This window comes from Lethenteron reissneri, chromosome 49 (genome assembly GCF_015708825.2).
Source record: "Lethenteron reissneri isolate LAM-NWPU_2019-01 chromosome 49, ASM1570882v1, whole genome shotgun sequence".
In the NCBI taxonomy this organism is placed as follows: Eukaryota; Metazoa; Chordata; class Hyperoartia; order Petromyzontiformes; family Petromyzontidae; genus Lethenteron; species Lethenteron reissneri.
The window spans coordinates 6,261,293-6,282,295 of NC_083827.1; the positions used below are offsets into that span (position 1 = coordinate 6,261,293).

At 51.1% G+C, this 21,003-nt stretch overlaps 1 protein-coding gene across 1 annotated transcript in view; it reads left to right on the forward strand.

Annotated features, from left to right (window-relative positions):
- The first annotated feature begins 1,131 nt into the window (after nucleotides 1-1,131).
- The window catches only part of CMIP (c-Maf inducing protein), a 99,338-nt gene continuing 79,466 nt past the window's right edge, over nucleotides 1,132-21,003 (forward strand). Inside the window, 2 exon segments of the mRNA XM_061572100.1 lie at nucleotides 1,132-1,601; nucleotides 2,209-3,253. Coding sequence (XP_061428084.1) covers nucleotides 3,035-3,253 — 219 coding nt within the window. The 5' untranslated portion in view covers nucleotides 1,132-1,601; nucleotides 2,209-3,034.

Below are 21,003 nucleotides of genomic sequence, written 5' to 3' on the forward strand. Positions count from 1 at the left end.
ACACACCCCAACCCCTACACACACACACTAACTCCGACACACACACACCAACCTCTACACACACACACCCAACTACTACACACACACACCCTAACTCCTACACCCACACACACCTACACACACACACCTACACACACGCTCCCCAACCCCTACACACACACACACACCAACTCCTACACACACACACACACCAACCCCTACATACACACACACACCAACCCCTACATACACACACACACCAACCCCTACACACACACTAACCTCTACACACACACACCAACCCCTACACACACCCCAACCCCTACACACACACCCAACCCCTACACACACACTCTCTTCACCAACCCCTACACACACACTAACCTCTACACACACACACCAACCCCTACACACACCCCAACCCCTACACACACACCCCAACCCCTACACACACACACACACACCAACCCCTATACACACACACACCCCAACTCCTACACACACACACACACACCCCAACCCCTACACACACACACCCCAACTCCTACACACACACACACCCCAACTCCTACACACACACCACAACCCCTACACACACACACCAACCCCTACACACACACCCCAACCCCTACACACACACACCAACCCCTACACACACACCCCAACTCCTACACACACCCCAACTCCTACACACACACACACCCCAACCCCTACACACACACACACACCCCAACCCCTACACACACACACCCCAACCCCTACACACACACACCCCAGCCCCTACACACACACACACCCCAACCCCTACACACACACACGCGCCTCTCATTTGCACTCCCCACCACCACCACCCCACCCACGCACTCGCGAACGCCAGCACCCCCAGCTCCCCGTTTGACGTCACCGCCGCTGGTCAAGAGTTTATCCTCCCCCCCTCCCTCCCCCCTCCCTCCCCTCTCCCCCCTCCCTTCCCCCTCCCCTCCCTCCCCCCTCCCTCCCCTCTCCCCCCTTCCTCTCCCACTCCCCTCTCCTCCGTCCCTCCCCTCCCTCCTCTCCCACTCCCCTCTCCTCCGTCCCTCCCCTCCCTCCTCTCCCGCTCGCTCTCCCTCCACTCCGCGCCCCGCGCTCGCCACAAGCCCGCCCGCTCTTGTTCCTGCGCTGTCGGGGAGAGCTTCAAGCTTCTCACCCCCCCCCCCCTTTGTTGTTGTTATTGTTGTTGTTGCCCCTGCCGCGCCTTCACCTTCCGAACCGTTTGCCTTGTTGTCGCGTCGCAAGCAGCAATAACCATCAGCAGCAGCAGCATCGGCACGGATCAGCGATTTTTTTTTTTATCTCCGTCGAATCTTCATTGAGGCGAGCGGCGTCGTCTGTGCTGAGATCGTGGTGCTGGTAGTGGTGGTGCTGGTGGTGGTGCTGGTGGTGCAGGAGGAGGAGGACCGGCGTTCGCAGAGAGACGACGGAGACATCCGTTAATCGGGATACGAAACGTCGCTTCTGCTAAGATTGACGCTGCGAGCCCTACCGCCCCCCCACACACACACACACCTACCATCACCACCACCACCTCAAGGCAGCAGTAGCAGCGGCAGCAGCGGGCAAACCCACAACGAAGCATAAGGGAGGTAAGCTTCAGTCGTTTTTGTTGTTGTTGAAGCGTGTGTACGTTCCATGTCATCTGGCGTAGTCCGTGATGGTTGATGCGTTGTCATCACTGTCGTCGTAGACTCTTCCTCTGTGCGTGTCAACGATTAGTCCGTCTCACGTCCACATATCTCGTCGCGATAATCTTCTCGATTCGCGTTTCGTCATCATGATGGCCACCATCAAAGTATCCGTTTTCATCTCTCATCATATCCATCGGATTCTCTGTTCATCTCTTAACATCTTCCATCATCATCTGCCCCTCTCTGTGTCTACATCTTTGATTATTTATCATCACCATCACGCCCCTCCTACGTTCATCTCTCACCACCATATTCGTAACGTTTCCTCTCTTCATCTCATCGTTATCCTCGTCTGATAATTAACTCATCATCATCATTAATTTATCCATCTTCGTCATATTTAATCAACACCTCTCGCCATGATCACGATCTCCCCATTTATTCTCTGTTCATCTCATTATATCATGAACATCAACACCACCATCATCATCATGAACATCAACACCACCATCATCATCACCCATCATCATCATCGTCATGCCTTCTCGCCTGTCCCATCCCGCAGCCTCGACCACGTCGCTGCCCGGGTTCTCGGTGGAACGACGCGTTGGAGGAGGAGGAGGCGGTGGTGGTAGTTGAGGTGGTTTGTCAAGCAGCCGTAAGAAGAAGTGGTCGTGGTGGTGGTGGTTGTGCTGGGATTCACTTCGGGTCTTGGTGCTGGAAGCCAAGAAGAAGGAACAGCGGAGGAGGGACACGCGGAACACGGCGAGATAAACCGGGACTTGAAATCGGATTTGATATCGGAGTGATATTTTAAAAAACAAACCCATTGCGGGCCAAAGCTGAAGAACGATCCGATCCGGATCAGAGAGAGTTGTGTGTGTGAGCGCGTGTGGCCCAGAATCGAAGCCAACATCGGGATTAAATATTAAAGAGGACGAACTCCAAAAATCGTGGAGTCGAACGGACACGAAAAAACGGGGAAAAGCGATCCCGACCCAGAGTCGGGAAGGAGCATCGTCGACGGCGAGTGAAGATCTGGGGACCTCGGATTCACCGTCTCCGAGCCGGGTGGCGTGGGTAACCCGTCCCGCCACCAACACCAGAAACCCCCCACCCTCCCATTAGCACGGTCGGACACGTACGGTGCGAAAGAAGGTCTCCGCACACAGCACAGCCAACCAAATCGACCCACGTCGCCTCCGCCGCAACCCTCGGCGCAAGCAAACGGCTGCCGGAGAGAGAAGACGCGACCCACTTCAACCTCCACCAACACCACCCCCCACAGCCACTCCACCCCACCCCCTAGCCAGGGAGGGGTGGGAGGAGGGGGGCCGCGACCCCCCCCTCTTTTTCCGCCCCCACCACCCCCCCACCGATCTCCGCCCCCCATGGAGGTGGGGGATGTCGGAGGAGCTCCGAGCGGGAAGCGATGGAAGTGTGCCGCTTCGGGCTCTCGCTTCAAGCTGCTGCACGAGGGCGACGTGCAGGTGTGCGCCATCCGACACGCGCGCTCCGCGGTCGTGCGCCACGGGCTCGGCTTGAGGCTGTTGCGCCGCTGGGAGGCGCACCACATCGTGCTGGCCGACGGCAACGTGGCCTCCGTTACGGTGAGGTTTTTGGTTTTATTTGGGTGGGTGGGGAGACAAATGCGGACGGGCGCAGGGGTGGCTGTTCTGGACACAGAGCCATACATTCATCCACCCGACCCAGCAACCCCCCCCCCCCCGATCTCCCCCACCCACCCCCCCCCCCGATCTCCCCCACCCACCCCCCCCCCCGATCTCCCCCACCCACCCCCCCCCCGATCTCCCCCACCCACCCCCCGATCTCCCCCACCCACCCCCCGATCTCCCCCACCCACCCCCCCGATCTCCCCCACCCACCCCCCCCCGATCTCCCCCACCCACCCACCCCCCCGATCTCCCCCACCCACCCACCCCCCCGATCTCCCCCACCCACCCCCCCCCGATCTCCCCCACCCACCCCCCGATCTCCCCACCACCCCCCCCCCCGATCTTCCCACCCACCCACCCACCCCGATCTCCCCATCTCTAAAAACGAAAGCATTTTTTTTATTTACCAGCTCCTTTTCAGAAGCGAACTGGTCATCGCAAACGAAGTTGGTGGCTTATCGGCATCGTCATCGCGTGGAAATGTACAGCAGTGAAATACCTAAACGCGTAGTGTTGATTCTAAATGCGGCGTTAGGGTCGGGATCGAACCCACAACCTCCTGTATACCAGGCGAGGTATTAAACATCTCCTAGCCACCGTGATGATGATGATGAGAGAGCGAGACGCAAACTCCAAATATACCACAAGCGTCAGGGTCGGAATCGAACCCACGATCTCCTGTATACCAAGCGAGGTAGTTTACATCTCCTGGCAACCGTGATGATGATGAGAGAGAGAGACGCAAACTCCAAATATACAACAAGCATCAGTGTCGGGATCGAACTCACGACCACCTGTATACCAGGCGAGGTAGTTAACATCTCCTAGCCACCGTGATGATGATGAGAGAGGGAGAGAGACACCGCAAACTCCAAATATACAACAGGCGTCAGTGTCGGGATCGAACCCACGATCTCCTGTATACCAGGCGAGGTAGTTAACATCTCCTAGCCACCGTGATAATGATGAGAGAGAGAGAGACGCAAACTCCAAATATACACCAGCAGACGTCAGGGTCGGGATCGGAACCATTCCCCAATCTCGTGCAAGCGCTGCGCCTGCCTTCATTGGTGCAAACAGTGCGTGCACCTCCAACGGTCTGTTAAAGGCTATACGGGGGATCTTTGTCTTTGGTGACAGCAGTGTGGGGTGGTGGTGAGGTGCGTGTGTGTGTGGGTGAGGTGACAGTAGTGTGGCCTGGGTCACGGTGAGTGGCGACAGATTGGTGAGCGGAGGCGACCGAGTGATGCTGGAACCTCCGATGGCGGTGGTGGTTGTGTCGGCAGTGATGGCCGTGTTGATGGTCTTAGACAGGGGTCGGCAACCTACGGCTCCGGAGCCGCATGCGGCTCTTTACGGGCTGCTTCTTCACGATATGTACGTATGTACATAGATACATTGCGGCTCTTGAAATACTGAATTTTGTACCGAATTGGAAAGAAATGGCTCTTCTTGTTATTTTGGTTGCCGACCCCTGGTCTTAGAGGTGGTAATGGTAGGGTAGTTGTGGTGGTGATGAAGATTATTGTGGTGGTGATGTTCAGGGTAACGATGGCGCTGGTGATGTTTGCAGAGGTAGTTGTGGTGGTTGTGGTGATGTTGATGGTCGGGGTATTGATGATAGTGGTGGTGGTGGTGGTGATGTTGATGGACGAGCTATTGATGATAGTGGTGGTGGTAGTTGTAGATTCAGATTGTAGTGGTGTTGCTCGTGGTATCATGACGGGTATTTTTTGTTGAGTGTCTGGTGGGTTTTATTTGAGTGGTGCTTGGGGTGATAGTAAGGTGGTGATACGCTGTTCTGTGTGAGTATATAGGTCTCTATGTGAGTCTATGTATCTCTATGTGTCTCTATGCGAGTCTATGGATCTCTGTGTGAGGTCTATGGGTATCTATGTGAGTCTATGAGTTTATGGGTCTCAACGCGAGTCTATGGATCTCTAGGTGTGTTTATGGGTCTATGTGTGAGTTTATGGGTCACTGTGAGTCTATGGATCTCTATGTGTGTCTATGTATCTCTATGCGAGTCTATGGATCTCTGTGTAAGTCTATGTGAGTTTATGGATCTCTATGCGAGGCTATGGATATCTAGGTGTGTTTATGGGTCTATGTGCGAGTATATGGGTCACTGTGAGTCTATGGGTCTCTACGTGAGTCTGTGGGTCTCTATGTGTCTCTATGTGAGTCTGTTGGTCTCTGTGTTAGTCTATGGGTCTCTATGTGAGTCTATGGGTCTCTATGTGAGTATGTATCTCTATGTGTCTCTATGCGAGTCTATGGGTCTCTGTGTGAGTCTATGGGTCTCTATGTGAGTGTATCTCTATGTGTCTTTATGCGAGTCTATGGATCTCTAGGTGTGTTTATAGGTCTATATGTGAGTCTGTGGGTCTCTATGTGAGTCTGTGGGTCTCTATGTGAGTCTATGGGTCTATATGTGAGTCTGTGGGTCTCTCTGTAAGTCTGTGGGTCTCTATGCGAGTCTATGGGTCTCTATGTGAGTCTATGGGTCTCTGTGTGAGTCTATGGGTCTCTCTGTGCGTCTGTGGGTCTCTATGTGAGTTTGTGGGTCTCTATGTGAGTCTATGGGTCTCTGTGTGAGTCTATGGGTCTCTGTGTGAGTCTATGGGTCTCTATGTGAGTCTATGGGTCTCTGTGTGAGTCTATGGGTCTCTCTGTGCGTCTGTGGGTCTCTATGTGAGTTTGTGGGTCTTTATGCGAGTCTATGGGTCTCTGTGTGAGTCTATGGGTCTCTCTGTGCGTCTGTGGGTCTCTATGCGAGTCTGCGTCTCTATGTGAGTCTATGGGTCTCTGTAAGTCTATGGGTCTCAATGTGATTCTATGGGTCTCTGTGAGTCTGTGGGTCTCTCTGTGCGTCTGTGGGTCTCTATGTGAGTCTGTGGGTCTCTATGTGAGTCTATGGGTCTCTATGTGAGTCTGTGGGTCTCTATGTGAGTCTATGCAGTGCATCTCGCGCCCCCCCCCCCTCTCCTGTGGCTCCCACTCATCACCGATCTCATTCATCGGCCATCGTTCCCTCTGCTCTCCGTGCCGTGCCCTGCCCGTATTTCCGACGGACATTCCCTAAGTAATTATCAGATTGAAGCGATGCGTTTTGATCAAAGACTCTCCTTCATTCCGCAGTACATCGTGGTGCTGGAGCTCCTACTTTGGGCCTGCATCCAAATGTTAAGATCTGGAATTGTTCCCGTTATCAATATGCCTTAAGTATGTATACGTATATACACTGTACGTGTATTTTTAGGATGCCGCTTGAAAGTCAAGGCTGTTAATTTTGAAGGTCACGCCTGCTGACTCCAGTGTAGCGACAAATCGCTCAATTTTCACCACCGGCCGCTCGACGGAGTCGCCGCGTCTCCCGCTTAAGAGGAGGCGGAGGGGACCCCCTTCTCTCCGCCAGCAGTGGCGGTGAGCGGGCAATTGCAGGTGCTGCACCTTTGCAGTCTCCACCAATAACCCGGTCGCGTTGGACTTTGCCCATCCGTAGCGACTTTACAGTATCTTGGTTCACTGGTAACGGGCGATGATCCGTGTGCTGGACATCTGCAAGGAGGAAATAATTAACCCGTAAAAACAAAGTTTTTCACTATAAATCCTTTATATGCGTGGCATCGGTTTTATTTTATTATTCATTTCTGTTTTTCTTGAGTAAGAGTTTCATTTTTATCACATTGGTATTTTAAATTAAATATGAAATTTTGTTTTTCCTAAAAAGTGGAAAATTTAGGAAAACATTTTTCACGAAAATAAATTGTCACGCACAACGAGTTTGTGTGCAAAATGTCAGCTCGATTGGATCACGGGAAGTGGGTTAAAAAACGACCGAAAGATTTGCACGGTCGTAAGCAAGCAAGCAAGCACGCAAGCAAGCGAGCGAACTTAATATAAAGGATTTAAAAAGCTTCGTTGCTCGTCACGATTTCTCCAGGATCAATATAAATATTCAGATTGTGATGTTTGTTGAGTGTGAGCCTTCGAGAAGCTCTGAGCCAGCCCTCCCGAGTGAAACCAATGAGCCATCGCGTAACAATTGATTTTTGGGAATTAAAAATCGGATACAAAAAATGTTGCAATAATAAACAGAAGACTCTGGGGGTTAAACGAGAAGGCGATGACGGCCGACGGACGGGCCTGGTGACAGAACTGCAGCCAAAGGGAGGGATTGCGTCCGAGGGGACAACCGCAGTGGAGACGGAGCGACGAAGACCACCTTACGTGCAGGAGTGAAGTATGGCCGTCGATACGGCTTTGGGATTTTTTCATCCAGCAATGGATTAATAAAGGACGATAGAAAAATCCGAGTCTAAACCACGTTTAATATTCGAGTCATTATTTTTGCGCGTGCAATCGGTTAATTCAGAATCTGAATATTTATTCACACTGCACGAAACCCGATGAGCTATGAAGCTCTTTTTGTTACAGACGCACCAGGAATTATGCGTATGAACGAATGTCCAAGGTGCTTCACTTCTCACTGAATATTTTTTGTCCTGGCCAAGCTGGTAGAGCGTGGAGCAAGTGGTCACGTGTGACACGGCACGAGCAGTCGAGGTGCCGGCGCAAAGAGGGTATACTGGATGTGGTGTTTGCTGGCTGCTGAAATAAAATGAAAGCACGCAGTCTGGTGGCCGGCTCGAATAGATCCCTTGCTGTAAAATGAAGTCCAGAGTTGATGCACAGTAGACCCTTGTTAATTCGACACAAATGGGGATCTGGTCTTGCTGAATTGTCCAATATTCCGAATTATGTACAACGGTACTCCCTAGTGCCTCCTGCCCCAAACACGTTTTGTTTATCTTGAAGACGGCTGCTTGCGTTGTAGCCGAAACGTCGTGAGAATTATATTATTTTATTTTATTATGTTTTATTTTTATTATTTTATTACTTCCCTTCTACGTGACTTTACCGAAGGAACCAAGAAGATGAATCCCTGCAGTCACGAAAGCTTTAAATCGAAACGTTTTGTTTCTCCAAATTTGTTTTCCAAACTCTTCACGCACCCTACGCATCGACACGCACCCTGCAGCAATTCTTACCAAAACCTTGGATTTGTCTCGCAGACTAGGGGATGCATACTTCAGCCCCTTTCTATGACGTCTTCGTGTGGGTGTAGACGACATTTCTGAGAGGGTTGGCTTGCACAGGGCGCATAAACAAGGCAAAGTCCAGAGCAACAGGTCTGCACGAACGCTCACCACGCTCACCACGCTCACCAGACTCACCACACTCACCACGCTCACCATGCTCACCACGCTCAACACACTCACCGCGCTCACCACACTCACCACACTCACCACGCTCACCACACTCACCACGCTCACCACGCTCACCATGCTCACCACGCTCAACACACTCACCGCGCTCACCACACTCACCACACTCACCACGCTCACCACACTCACCACACTCACCACACTCACCACGCTCACCACGCTCACCACGCTCACCGCGCTCACCACACTCACCGCACTCACCGCACTCACCGCGCTCACCACGCTCACCACACTCACCGCGCTCACCGCGCTCACCATGCTCACCACACTCACCACGCTCACCACACTCACCACGCTCACCACGCTCACCACGCACGCTGCCACCAGACGGAGTCATTGCTTTGGTCGTGGCGCGTGGCGTTGCTCCACGTGCTCTGCCGAAATGGACCATTCGGTGCGGCAATTCGGCTCGTGTCGAATGACTCATTACTGTGTAATGTGTATACATGTGTGTACATGTGTATACACATGTATGTACATGTGTGTACATGTGTATACATGTGTGTACATGTGTATACATATGTATACACATTTGCATGTGTGTACATGTGTATACATGTGTATACACATGTATACACATTTACATGTGTGTACATGTGTATACATGTGTAATACATGTGTAATGTGTATACACGTGCCGAAAGTGCAGCTGTGCAGAATTATCCCCAATTGCGAATGATCAAATACCGAATGAACGAGGTTTGAACTGTGTGTAACCATAGCACCGTTGAACTTCTTTCGCACCGTACGTAGCCATCCAACATCGGAGGTCGCGTAGCGGCGACTGGATTTGAACTCTGACCCCGCCGCCGTGCGAGGCTGGAGCACTTTCGAGCCTGGTTTATTGGGGGGAGCGCAGAGCCCCCGGAGTTTGTTTAGCGCGGGTCTGGGCGCTGTGCACGGTTACACACGACGGGTTTATGGTGGAAATTGGGGTCTGTATCAACAAAAACACGCGGCGTGCACGCAGAGATAAAGATCCCCCGTATAGCCTGTAAGAGACTGTCGGGGCAAGTGCTGTTAAGCGAGTTGCAGCTATGAAGGGGGGTTGGCTAACACGGCATACGAGGGGGTGGGGTGGCCGGCACCACGCCCGGCCGCCTTTGTCTCCCCAGTCGCGATGTTTAACACGCCGCACCAGGTACTCGTTTGAGGCCGAGTCGACCTAGGGGAAGCCATGGACCGGTGCAGATAATCGTCGCCGGCGCTGACCAGAGGTCGCACACGGGTTTTGATTCCTTACCCGTACCCGGCCGCACCAGGGTCGCAACCGGGTACCCGGCCGTACCGTACCCTACCCGTACCCGGCCGGGTACGGGTAAGGTACGTGTATCGGGTAGTACCTGATTGCGACCTCTGGGATGAAGCCATGTTGCAGGCGCGGGTGGGTTGATTCTAGGAACTTGAATTGTGAGAAGAGACAAGACGTTGGGAAATGAGTGACAAACAGTTACTCACCAGTGACTCACGGCCTACCCGTACCCGTACCCGGCCGCACCAGGGTCGCAAACGGGTACCCGTACCCGGCCGGGTATCGGGTACCCGGTTGCGACCTCTGGCGCTGACCGTGAGTGGGAATTGAACCCGGGTGGCCAGTGCTTGTAAGCGCAACCACTACCGGCCGCCTTTGTCTCCCCCAGTGCTGATGTGTTTACAGCCCCTTTCCGCTCTTGAGAGCACAGGGCCAGGCACTCGAACGCCGCCGTACAGTAGAGGAGGAAACCACGCAGTAGCTCAACTCCGGCGAATGTAAAAACAGTCCCCCCCCCCACACACACACAGCCACCACCAGCTCCATCACTGTCGAGCATACTTCATCTTTCCGTGCCACTGAGTTCATGGGAAGTGCAACTGCGGGTGCTGCACTACCCACCTGTGCTCCCTGCTGCTGTGTGTGGCTAGGAGATGTTGACTACCTCGCCTGGTGTGCAGGAGTTCGTGGGTTCGATCCCGACCCTGACGACGCCTGCTGCTGTATATTTGGAGTTTGCGGTGTCTCTCTCTCATCATCATCATCATCACGGTGGCTAGGAGATGTTGACTACCTCGCCTGGTCTGCAGGAGGTCGTGGGTTCGATCCTGACCCTGACGACGCCTACTGCTGTATATTTGGAGTTTGCGGTGTCTCTCTCTCATCATCATCATCACGGTGGCTAGGAGATGTTGACTACCTCGCCTGGTGTACATGAGGTTGTGGGTTCGATCCCGACCCTGACAACGCCTGCTGTATATTTGGAGTTTGCGGTGTCTCTCTCTCTCATCATCATCACGGTGGCTAGGAGATGTTAACTACCTCGCCTGGTGTACAGGAGGTCGTGGGTTCGATCCCGACCCTGACGACGCCTGCTGCTGTATATTTGGAGTTTGCGTGTCTCTCTCTCATTATCATCATCACGGTGGCTAGGAGATGTTAACTACCTCGCCTGGTGTACAGGAGGTCGTGGGTTCGATTCCGACCCTGACGCCTGCTGCTGTATATTTGGAGTTTGCGTGTCTCTCTCTCATTATCATCATCACGGTGGCTAGGAGATGTTAACTACCTCGCCTGGTGTACAGGAGGTCGTGGGTTCGATTCCGACCCTGACGCCTGCTGCTGTATATTTGGAGTTTGTGTGTCTCTCTCTCTCCCCATGGTCACGGGGATTTTCTCTGGGTCCTCCGGTTTTGGCAACTGCTTTACATTTCTACGGGATGATGATAAGCCACGTGGTTGTGCTATCATTTGTGGCCAGGTCACTTCTGAAAAAGAGCAGAATAGCTCAGTGTGCCTTACCTGGTAAAAGATTAGTTTTTTATATTTGATTTACTTGTGTTTGTGTGCAGAGATTGTCTTGGTGTGGGGCTACATATATGCGTGTCTGTGGCCGGAGACCCGGGTTCGATTCCTGCTCACGGCCAACACCGGTGACGATTCTCTGAACCGGTCCTAGGCCTCCCCTAGGTCGACCCGGCCTCAATTAAGTATTTGGTGCGGTGCGTAAACATCGCCACAGGGGAGACAAAGGCGGCCGGGCGTGGTGCTGGCCACCCACCCCCGCGTGTGCCGTGCCGGCCTTCATAGGTGCTCGCTAACAGCACTTGCCTCCAACAGTCTGCTACAGGCCATACGGGGGATCTCTGTTTCTGTAGCGGTTAGCGCGCTGCGCCTACGAAGCTGGCGCACCGTCGAGTTTGATACCCGCTCGCGCAACCTGTTCGCAGGATGACAAGTGTAACGCAGGGTGTAACAATAACATCGGATGATTGCCGAGAGGCGTTGTTACCACCGCGCGCTCCCCTCCGTGGTCGCCTCCTTGCGCACCGAAGCAGCGTTCTGGAAAATATTGAGTTTAAGGCCGTGACCTCGCAGGAGTCATCCAAACCCCTAATGCCATCGATTTGACGAGCGAATTTACCTGTTGCGGTTTAACACAGCGCTCCCACAGTATTGTGTTTCAACCATCACTAAACTCTAGATTTGAAGCTTTCGTGACTGCAATGATTCATATTCTTAGGTTTTTTCGGTAAAGTCACGTAGGTAAAAACATTAAAAAGTAAAATAAAATAAAATATTTTATTTTACTTTTTAATGTTTTAAAATAAAATAAAATATTTTATTTTACTTTAATGTTTTTACCTACGTGACTTTACCGAAAAAACCTAAGAATATCATCACTAAACTATTCACTTTTCGTGGGTGGTGGGGGGGGGGGGCTCTGGGGCCCCTTAACGCCCCCCCCCCCCTACGTGGTGATCTGACCCTTGCGAGTGGAGTGGAGGCGCAGCGGTTAGCGCTGTGAATCTGGTGACCCAAGTTCTATTTCTGACCGCGGATGACGTCAGCGGCTCGAAGTGACATCTGGACCGCGGTAATGCGGCGTGCAGGAATGTGGTTTAGTTGTAAGAAATTATTCTTGACTCATTCAGAGACAAAGATCCCCCGTGTAGCCTTCACAGACTGTTGGGGCAAGTGCTGCTGGCGGGCACACTTGGGGGTGGGTGGCCAGTACCTCGCCCAGCCGCCTTTGTCTCCAAGGTGGCGATGTTTACACACCGCACGAGGTACTCATTTGAGGCTAAGTCGACCTAGGGGAGGCCCAGGACCGATTCAGAAAATCGTCACCGGTGTTGGCCGTGAGAGGGAATCGAACTCGGGTCCACGGGTACACACGGAGGGGGAGAGAGTGGTGGTGCAGTGGTTAGGTCTTGCACTGCCGCCATGAACCCCCGCGACCCGAGGTCGATTCGCGCCCACGGCCAACATCAGTGGCGAGTGACCTCACAAGAAGAACAACTCGCCGTGACATTGCGATGGCGATGACATTTCGCTCTTAATGCCACGCTACGGTGACGTCACAGCAGTTGCGGGTCACCGTTCCGTTTCAGGGCATTGGGGCGTAACCCACTAAATATTTTTGTACGTCGTATATTTAGACATTTTTTTTGTTAACGTAAAAATACGAGTACACCAATTCCTCGTTTAAGGCGGTAGATGCGTTCCCTGAAAAGTGCCGCGTTGCAGCGGGGACACTGTTTTCCCCGCGGTGAAGTTTGGCGAGATACGTTGCACTACTACGACTACTACTGCTACTACGCACGGACAGTGAGATGTCGGGACGAATAACTGAGGGTGCAACGCCGCATCATCACTGTATCGCTCCGCTTACTCTCGTCACTCCATTCAGCCACGCAGCTCAAGAAAGTAGTTCGTCGTTGACCGCTCAGAAACCGCGTTATAACGATGTGCGTTCCGTGTTATAGCGGTTCACGTGTTCTGTATTATAATGGTGCGCATATTCTGCGTTATAGCGGTTCACGTGTTCTGCGTTATAACGGTGTGCACATTCTGCATTATAACGGGTGCGTTTTATGCATTATAATGGTGCGTATTTAGCGTTATAATGGGTGCGTTCCGCGTCGTGCGAAAAATATTCCCGAATGGAAGAACGGTATTTTCGCGAAGGTTGTATATGAATGCGCGTTATAGTGATGTCTTACTGGAGCACACAAACCACGTACGTGTAGTCAAAGTGTAATCAAACGGCCGAGGCATCGGCAGGCAACCCTGCCTTCACACTTGCAGAACAGGCGAAGTTTCGGGCAATGGCCCCTTGACAGCACGTGAATAGAGGGTGAGAGAGATAGGAGGGCCTAGAGAGAGAGACGCACACAGAGTAATCTTCAAGGAGCGTGACTCACACCAGTCCAGTCCACCGGAGAGAGTGGACCGCGTCGAACGATGCACTTGCAGGCGATGCCGCGCTTCCTTGCGTGGCTCGGGCGGCTGCGGTCGTCGTCGTCGTCTTCAACGTCCCCGCTTGTGGAAGAGGTGCTCCCGAAGCGGCTAATGATGGAGGAGCCACCACCACCATCGCCACAGTCTCCTGGGCAGAACGAAGCCATGCGGAGCAGTGGTGGGGCTTTGATGAGACTTTTGTTCAGGGCAGTGGGTGAGCCTTCCTTGAGGCATCAGGAGCAGTCGTGAGGCCTTGATGAGGCTTTTGTTAGGAGCAGTGGTGGAGCTTTGATGAGACTTTTGTTCGGGGCAGTGGTGGGGCCTTCCTAAGGCGTTAAGAGCAGTTGTGGGGCCTTGATGAGGCTTTTGTTAGGAGCAGTGGTGGAGCTTTCTTTGAGTTTTTAGAAGCAGTGGTGTGGGGCCTTCCTTGAGGCGTCAGGAGCGGTGGTGGGGCCTTGCTTGATGAGGCTTGCGTTCGGAACCTCGGCAACAACGCTACAGCGAGCGTCCGACAGCGGTCTTCGGTTGATCGCCCCCCCCACCCTCCTTGCCCGGCCGCAGTCGTCCGGTCGTCTCGCACGGGGGTCCTCGCACTCCTCTCCGGCGGCATCTCAGACGAGTCCGTTGCAGGAGCGAGCAGGTCTTGGGTGCACCGGGACAGAGGCACAGAGTGGACGATAATTATGATAATTCAAACTTAGAATTGCGCATCCCATACTAGGATTCCCAATGCCCAATGCGTGAAAAACAGGAAACAAAAACAGAACCAGGGCCAACCGACCAAACTAAAGAGGGAAGGACACTTTAAAGAGATGTGGTTTCAAAGCAGATAAGGGTTGGAGACGACACTTGCCTATTTTTATTTTACCAGGTAAGGCCCCACTGAGCTATGATAGCTCTTTTTTTTCAGAAGCAACCTGGCTATCACAAATGATGGCTCAACGAAGTGGCTTATCATCGTCACGTGTTAATGTACAGCAGCCAAATATTCTGCACGCGTGCTGTTGATTCTAATGTGGAGGGAAAAAACGGAGGACCCGGAGAAAAAATCCACGCGACAACGGCGAGAGAGACACACAAACTCCAAATATACAGCAGCAGGCGTCAGGGTAGTGATCGAACCCACGGCGTCCTGTGTACCAGGCGAGGTAGTTGACATCTCGTAGCCACAGTCATGATGATAATGAGAGAGAGAGAGACACGTAAACTCCAAATACACAGCATGCGGTCAGGGTCGGGATCGAACCCACGACCTCCTGCACACCAGGCGAGGTAGTTAACATCTAGCCACCGTCATGATGATGAGAGAGAGAGACACGCAAACTCCAAATATACAGCAGCAGGCGTCAGGGTCGGGATCGAACCAACGACGTCCTGTATATCAGGCGAGGTAGTTGACATCTCCTAGCCACCGTGATGATGATGAGAGAGAGAGACACGTAAACTCCAAATATACAGCAGGCGTCAGGGTCGGGGATCGAACCCACGACCTCCTGCACACCAGGCGAGGTAGTTAACATCTCCTAGCCACCGTGATGATGATGAGAGAGAGAGAGGGACACGCAAACTACAAATATACAGCAGCAGGCGTCAGGGTCGGGATCGAACCCACGGCGTCCTGTATACCAGGCGAGGTAGTTAACATCTCCTCGCCACCGTGGCACCCCTTGTTTACACCGTGGGGGCCTGGCGAGAATTCGTCCCACTCTGTGATTATTGAAGGGTTTGCGTGGCTTGCCTGCTATTCAACAGCTCCTGCGGTATCGGTGCAAATATTCACGTGGCTCTTCAAACACCGCTCGTCAGATGACGTCATTCAAACGTGCCACTCTCATCCCGGCTCAACGGTCTAAACAAGTGGAAGTGTCGAACTCTTATCTCGCCACTCGGTCTCCATACCGTCCTGAAGAAGGGCCATTGCCCGAAACGTCAGCCTATTCATATTTTTTGGTTTATTTTGAAGACCACGCAACAACCGTGAGATTGACGAACGCGTCGACATGTTACTTTAGCGGCGCTTCTGAGCCACTGCCATCGCAGCGTCTGCAGCAGCGCCGCTAATTTGATGGAATTTATACAAAATGTAGTTCGTAGTAAGGCTGTCGCGACCATAATAAAAAATAAAAAAAATAAAAAATTTAAATGAAAACATATAAATGTAATTTCTTCTTCTTGGTTCTTTCGGTAAAGTCACGTAGAAGGGAAGTAATAAAATAATAAAAATAAAACATAATAAAACAATTCTCACGACGTTTCGGCCACAACGCAAGCAGCCGTCCTCAGGTGAAAACCAGGTCCGTCGAGGCGACAGAGTCTGAATGAAACAGCACACGGGCTTAGAGCATATATATAAGCTGGGCGCATTGACAAAGGAATTTGCATATCAACAGGAATTTAGCATATTTATGGGAAATGCAGGAATGTAATTAGTACTGCATATGCATGTGCATTATGCAGGATTAACAGCATCAAAGGGAGCTGCAGTTACTGCTGCTGTAGAAGTTGCTGCTGCTGCTGCAGTTTCTGCTGCTGCTGCAGTTACTGCTGCTGCTGCACTTGCTGCTGCTGCTGCACTTGCTGCTGCTGCTGCACTTGCTGCTGCTGCTGCACTTGCTGCTGCTGCTGCACTTGCTGCTGCTGCTGCACTTGCTGCTGCTGCAGTTGCTGCCTTATCCATTTTAATATAACACTATGTATTATTCTACCCACCCTAATGTGTATCATACTGCTATATGTTTACTGTACAATTACGACACCATACATTACTCTGCACACTGCACCATGCCAGTGAGTGGAACGCGGTCTGAAAGTCACCGTTAACGTGAACACAATCAGTTAAGATCCGAAATGGTTTATTACGTCCTTCCAATGATTGCTAAGCCAGAATCCATCTTCTCGGTTGAAATTGTCTCTGTGTTTGTATATGTGGATCGCCTCATGAACGAATCTCTCATGATAGCCAGATGGCTTGCAGAGAACCTCTGTCTTGGAGAAGTCAATGTCATGTGAGCCCACTGAATTGTAACAGTGATCTACCACGGCTGAGGTGTTTGTCCTACCGTGTTTCAGGTCTGCCTTATGTTCACGGATGCGGTCCGAGACATGTCGTTTGGTTTCCCCAATGTAACTGCTACCACAGAGGCAACTTAGTTTGTAGACGCCAGGGTACTGTATGTCTGGAACCACATCTTTTACAGACGGGACCAGATCACGGATTTTATGTACTGTGTTGAATCGGACCTGGATCTTGTGTTTAATCAGGATTTTGGAGATCTTTTTTGTGACCCCAGCAATGTAGGGTAAGGTGATGGTCTTGAAAGGCTCCTCAACAGGATCCTTCTTGATGGTTGGAGTGATGGCTTTGCGGATTGTGTAGTCGGAGTAACCATTAGCCTTAAGAGCTTGGCGTACGTGTTTGAGTTCACTGGAAATGTGTTCATGGTCGGAGATGTATTGGGCTCTATGATATAGAGTCTTGATGAGGGAATTCTTCTGGGATGGATGGTGGTGGGAATCCGGTTTTAGATAAGCATCCGTGTGGGTGGCTTTCCTGTAGACAGAGTGGCTCATTGAACCATCAGGTCTCCTTTTGATTAGGACATCCAAAAAGGGTAGCTTGCCATCATTTTCGACTTCCATGGTGAATCTGATGGCTGGGTGTATGGAATTGATGTGGTCGAGAAATTGGTCTAGAGCAGGCCGGCCATGTGGCCAGATGACAAAAGTGTCGTCTACGTACCTCTTCCATAAGGTCGGGCGTAGAGTGGCAGTCTGGATGGCGTCCGTCTCAAATTTCTCCATGAAGATGTTGGCTACAACCGGAGATAGGGGGGAGCCCATTGGGGTGCCCTCAATTTGCTTGTAGAAGGTTCCATTCCAGGTGAAGTATGTATTGGTTAAGCAGTGTCTCACCAGGGGGGGTACCCCAGCATTCAGTCCTTGATGAACCAAGTCTTCAATGATTGCGATGGTGTCAGGCACAGGCACCTTGTGCCTGACACCATCGCAATCATTGAAGACTTGGTTCATCAAGGACTGAATGCTGGGGTACCCCCCCTGGTGAGACACTGCTTAACCAATACATACTTCACCTGGAATGGAACCTTCTACAAGCAAATTGAGGGCACCCCAATGGGCTCCCCCCTATCTCCGGTTGTAGCCAACATCTTCATGGAGAAATTTGAGACGGACGCCATCCAGACTGCCACTCTACGCCCGACCTTATGGAAGAGGTACGTAGACGACACTTTTGTCATCTGGCCACATGGCCGGCCTGCTCTAGACCAATTTCTCGACCACATCAATTCCATACACCCAGCCATCAGATTCACCATGGAAGTCGAAAATGATGGCAAGCTACCCTTTTTGGATGTCCTAATCAAAAGGAGACCTGATGGTTCAATGAGCCACTCTGTCTACAGGAAAGCCACCCACACGGATGCTTATCTAAAACCGGATTCCCACCACCATCCATCCCAGAAGAATTCCCTCATCAAGACTCTATATCATAGAGCCCAATGCATCTCCGACCATGAACACATTTCCAGTGAACTCAAACACGTACGCCAAGCTCTTAAGGCTAATGGTTGCTCCGACTACACAATCCGCAAAGCCATCACTCCAACCATCAAGAAGGATCCTGTTGAGGAGCCTTTCAAGACCATCACCTTACCCTACATTGCTGGGGTCACAAAAAAGATCTCCAAAATCCTGATTAAACACAAGATCCAGGTCCGATTCAACACAGTACATAAAATCCGTGATCTGGTCCCGTCTGTAAAAGATGTGGTTCCAGACATACAGTACCCTGGCGTCTACAAACTAAGTTGCCTCTGTGGTAGCAGTTACATTGGGGAAACCAAACGACATGTCTCGGACCGCATCCGTGAACATAAGGCAGACCTGAAACACGGTAGGACAAACACCTCAGCCGTGGTAGATCACTGTTACAATTCAGTGGGCTCACATGACATTGACTTCTCCAAGACAGAGGTTCTCTGCAAGCCATCTGGCTATCATGAGAGATTCGTTCATGAGGCGATCCACATATACAAACACAGAGACAATTTCAACCGAGAAGATGGATTCTGGCTTAGCAATCATTGGAAGGACGTAATAAACCATTTCGGATCTTAACTGATTGTGTTCACGTTAACGGTGACTTTCAGACCGCGTTCCACTCACTGGCATGGTGCAGTGTGCAGAGTAATGTATGGTGTCGTAATTGTACAGTAAACATATAGCAGTATGATACACATTAGGGTGGGTAGAATAATACATAGTGTTATATTAAAATGGATAAGGCAGCAACTGCAGCAGCAGCAAGTGCAGCAGCAAGTGCAGCAGCAGCAGCAAGTGCAGCAGCAGCAGCAAGTGCAGCAGCAGCAGCAAGTGCAGCAGCAGCAGCAACTGCAGCAGCAGCAGTAACTGCAGCAGCAGCAGAAACTGCAGCAGCAGCAGCAACTTCTACAGCAGCAGTAACTGCAGCTCCCTTTGATGCTGTTAATCCTGCATAATGCACATGCATATGCAGTACTAATTACATTCCTGCATTTCCCATAAATATGCTAAATTCCTGTTGATATGCAAATTCCTTTGTCAATGCGCCCAGCTTATATATATGCTCTAAGCCCGTGTGCTGTTTCATTCAGACTCTGTCGCCTCGACGGACCTGGTTTTCACCTGAGGACGGCTGCTTGCGTTGTGGCCGAAACGTCGTGAGAATTGTTTTATTATGTTTTATTTTTATTATTTCATTACTTCCCTTCTACGTGACTTTACCGAAAGAACCAAGAAGATGAATCCCTGCAGTCACGAAAGCTTTAAATCGAAATGTAATTTCTTTTTTCTTGGTTCTTTCGGTAAAGTCACGTAGAAGGAAAATAATAAAATAATAAAAATAAAACATAATAAAATAATTCTCACGACGTTTCGGCCACAACGCAAGCAGCCGTCTTCAGGTGGAGAACAGGTCTGTCGAGAAGGCTCTCACTGTTCTCCACCTGAAGACGGCTGCTTGCGTTGTGGCCGAAACGTCATGAGAATTATTTTATTATGTTTTATTTTTATTATTTTATTATTTTCCTTCTACGTGACTTTGCCGAAAGAACCAAGAAGATGAATCCCTGCAGTCACGAAAGCTTTAAATCGAAATGTCATTTCTTTGTTTTCATTTTTATTTTCTACCTACGTGACTTTACCGAAAAAACCAAAGAGTATGGATCCTTGCAGTCACGAAAACTTCAAATCTAGAATTAATACAGGTTATTGTTTTGTTGGGTTAGAACGCGTAAATAAAAATGTGTCGTTAAACCCGCCACCACCCGACGCAGCCAATGAGTAAGGGGTTTGTCACGTAAACAGAACGTGGCCAATTCGTTGCAAGTTCAGCATACCGCTGTGTTGGAGAGCAAATCCAATATTTATGCCATCTAACCCCCAAAAAAGCCTGTATTATAGATGTACTCGGATTGTAGATGTTGTGTATTTGCTCTCCAACACAGCGGTGTGCTGTACTCGTAACGAATTGGCACGTTCTGGTCACGTGACAAATCCTACTAATTGGCTGTGTTGGGTGGTGGCGGGTTTAACGCACATTTATATTCACGTAATCTAACCCAATTTTTTTTTACCTGTATTATGGAAATTATAGTTCGCTCGCGTTTCCCAACGCAGTTTTATTGCTGTTTCATGAATTGCGGTTGTAGCGTCCGGTTTTTATTGTTTACATTTGTGTGTGAACACCGCTGCCTGATTACGCGAGACAAGGCGGCAATGGCTTCGAGAGGGCCCTCATCCAGCAGTGGAGCGACCGTGGCTGCTGCTGATGCTGCCGATGATGATTGTGATGACGAATCGCTGTCAACACATTTCCTAAATTGCCACTGCTGCTGCTGATGATGTGGTTGTTTCACGACCACCCTGTGGGGAGCGGTGGCGGTGCGGTTTGCGCTTCGCTGCGCTACGAACCCGGCGGCCCGAGTTCGATTCCAGCTCATGCCCAACACCAGTGACGAATATCTGAATCGGTCCTGGGCCTCCCCTAGGCCGACTCGGCCTCAAATGAGGCCGAGTCGGCGTGGTGTGTCAACATCGCCCACCCCCTCGTATGCCATGTCGGCCTTCATAGGTGCTCCTCGCAAACAGTACTTGCCCCAACAGCCTGTCAAGGCTATACG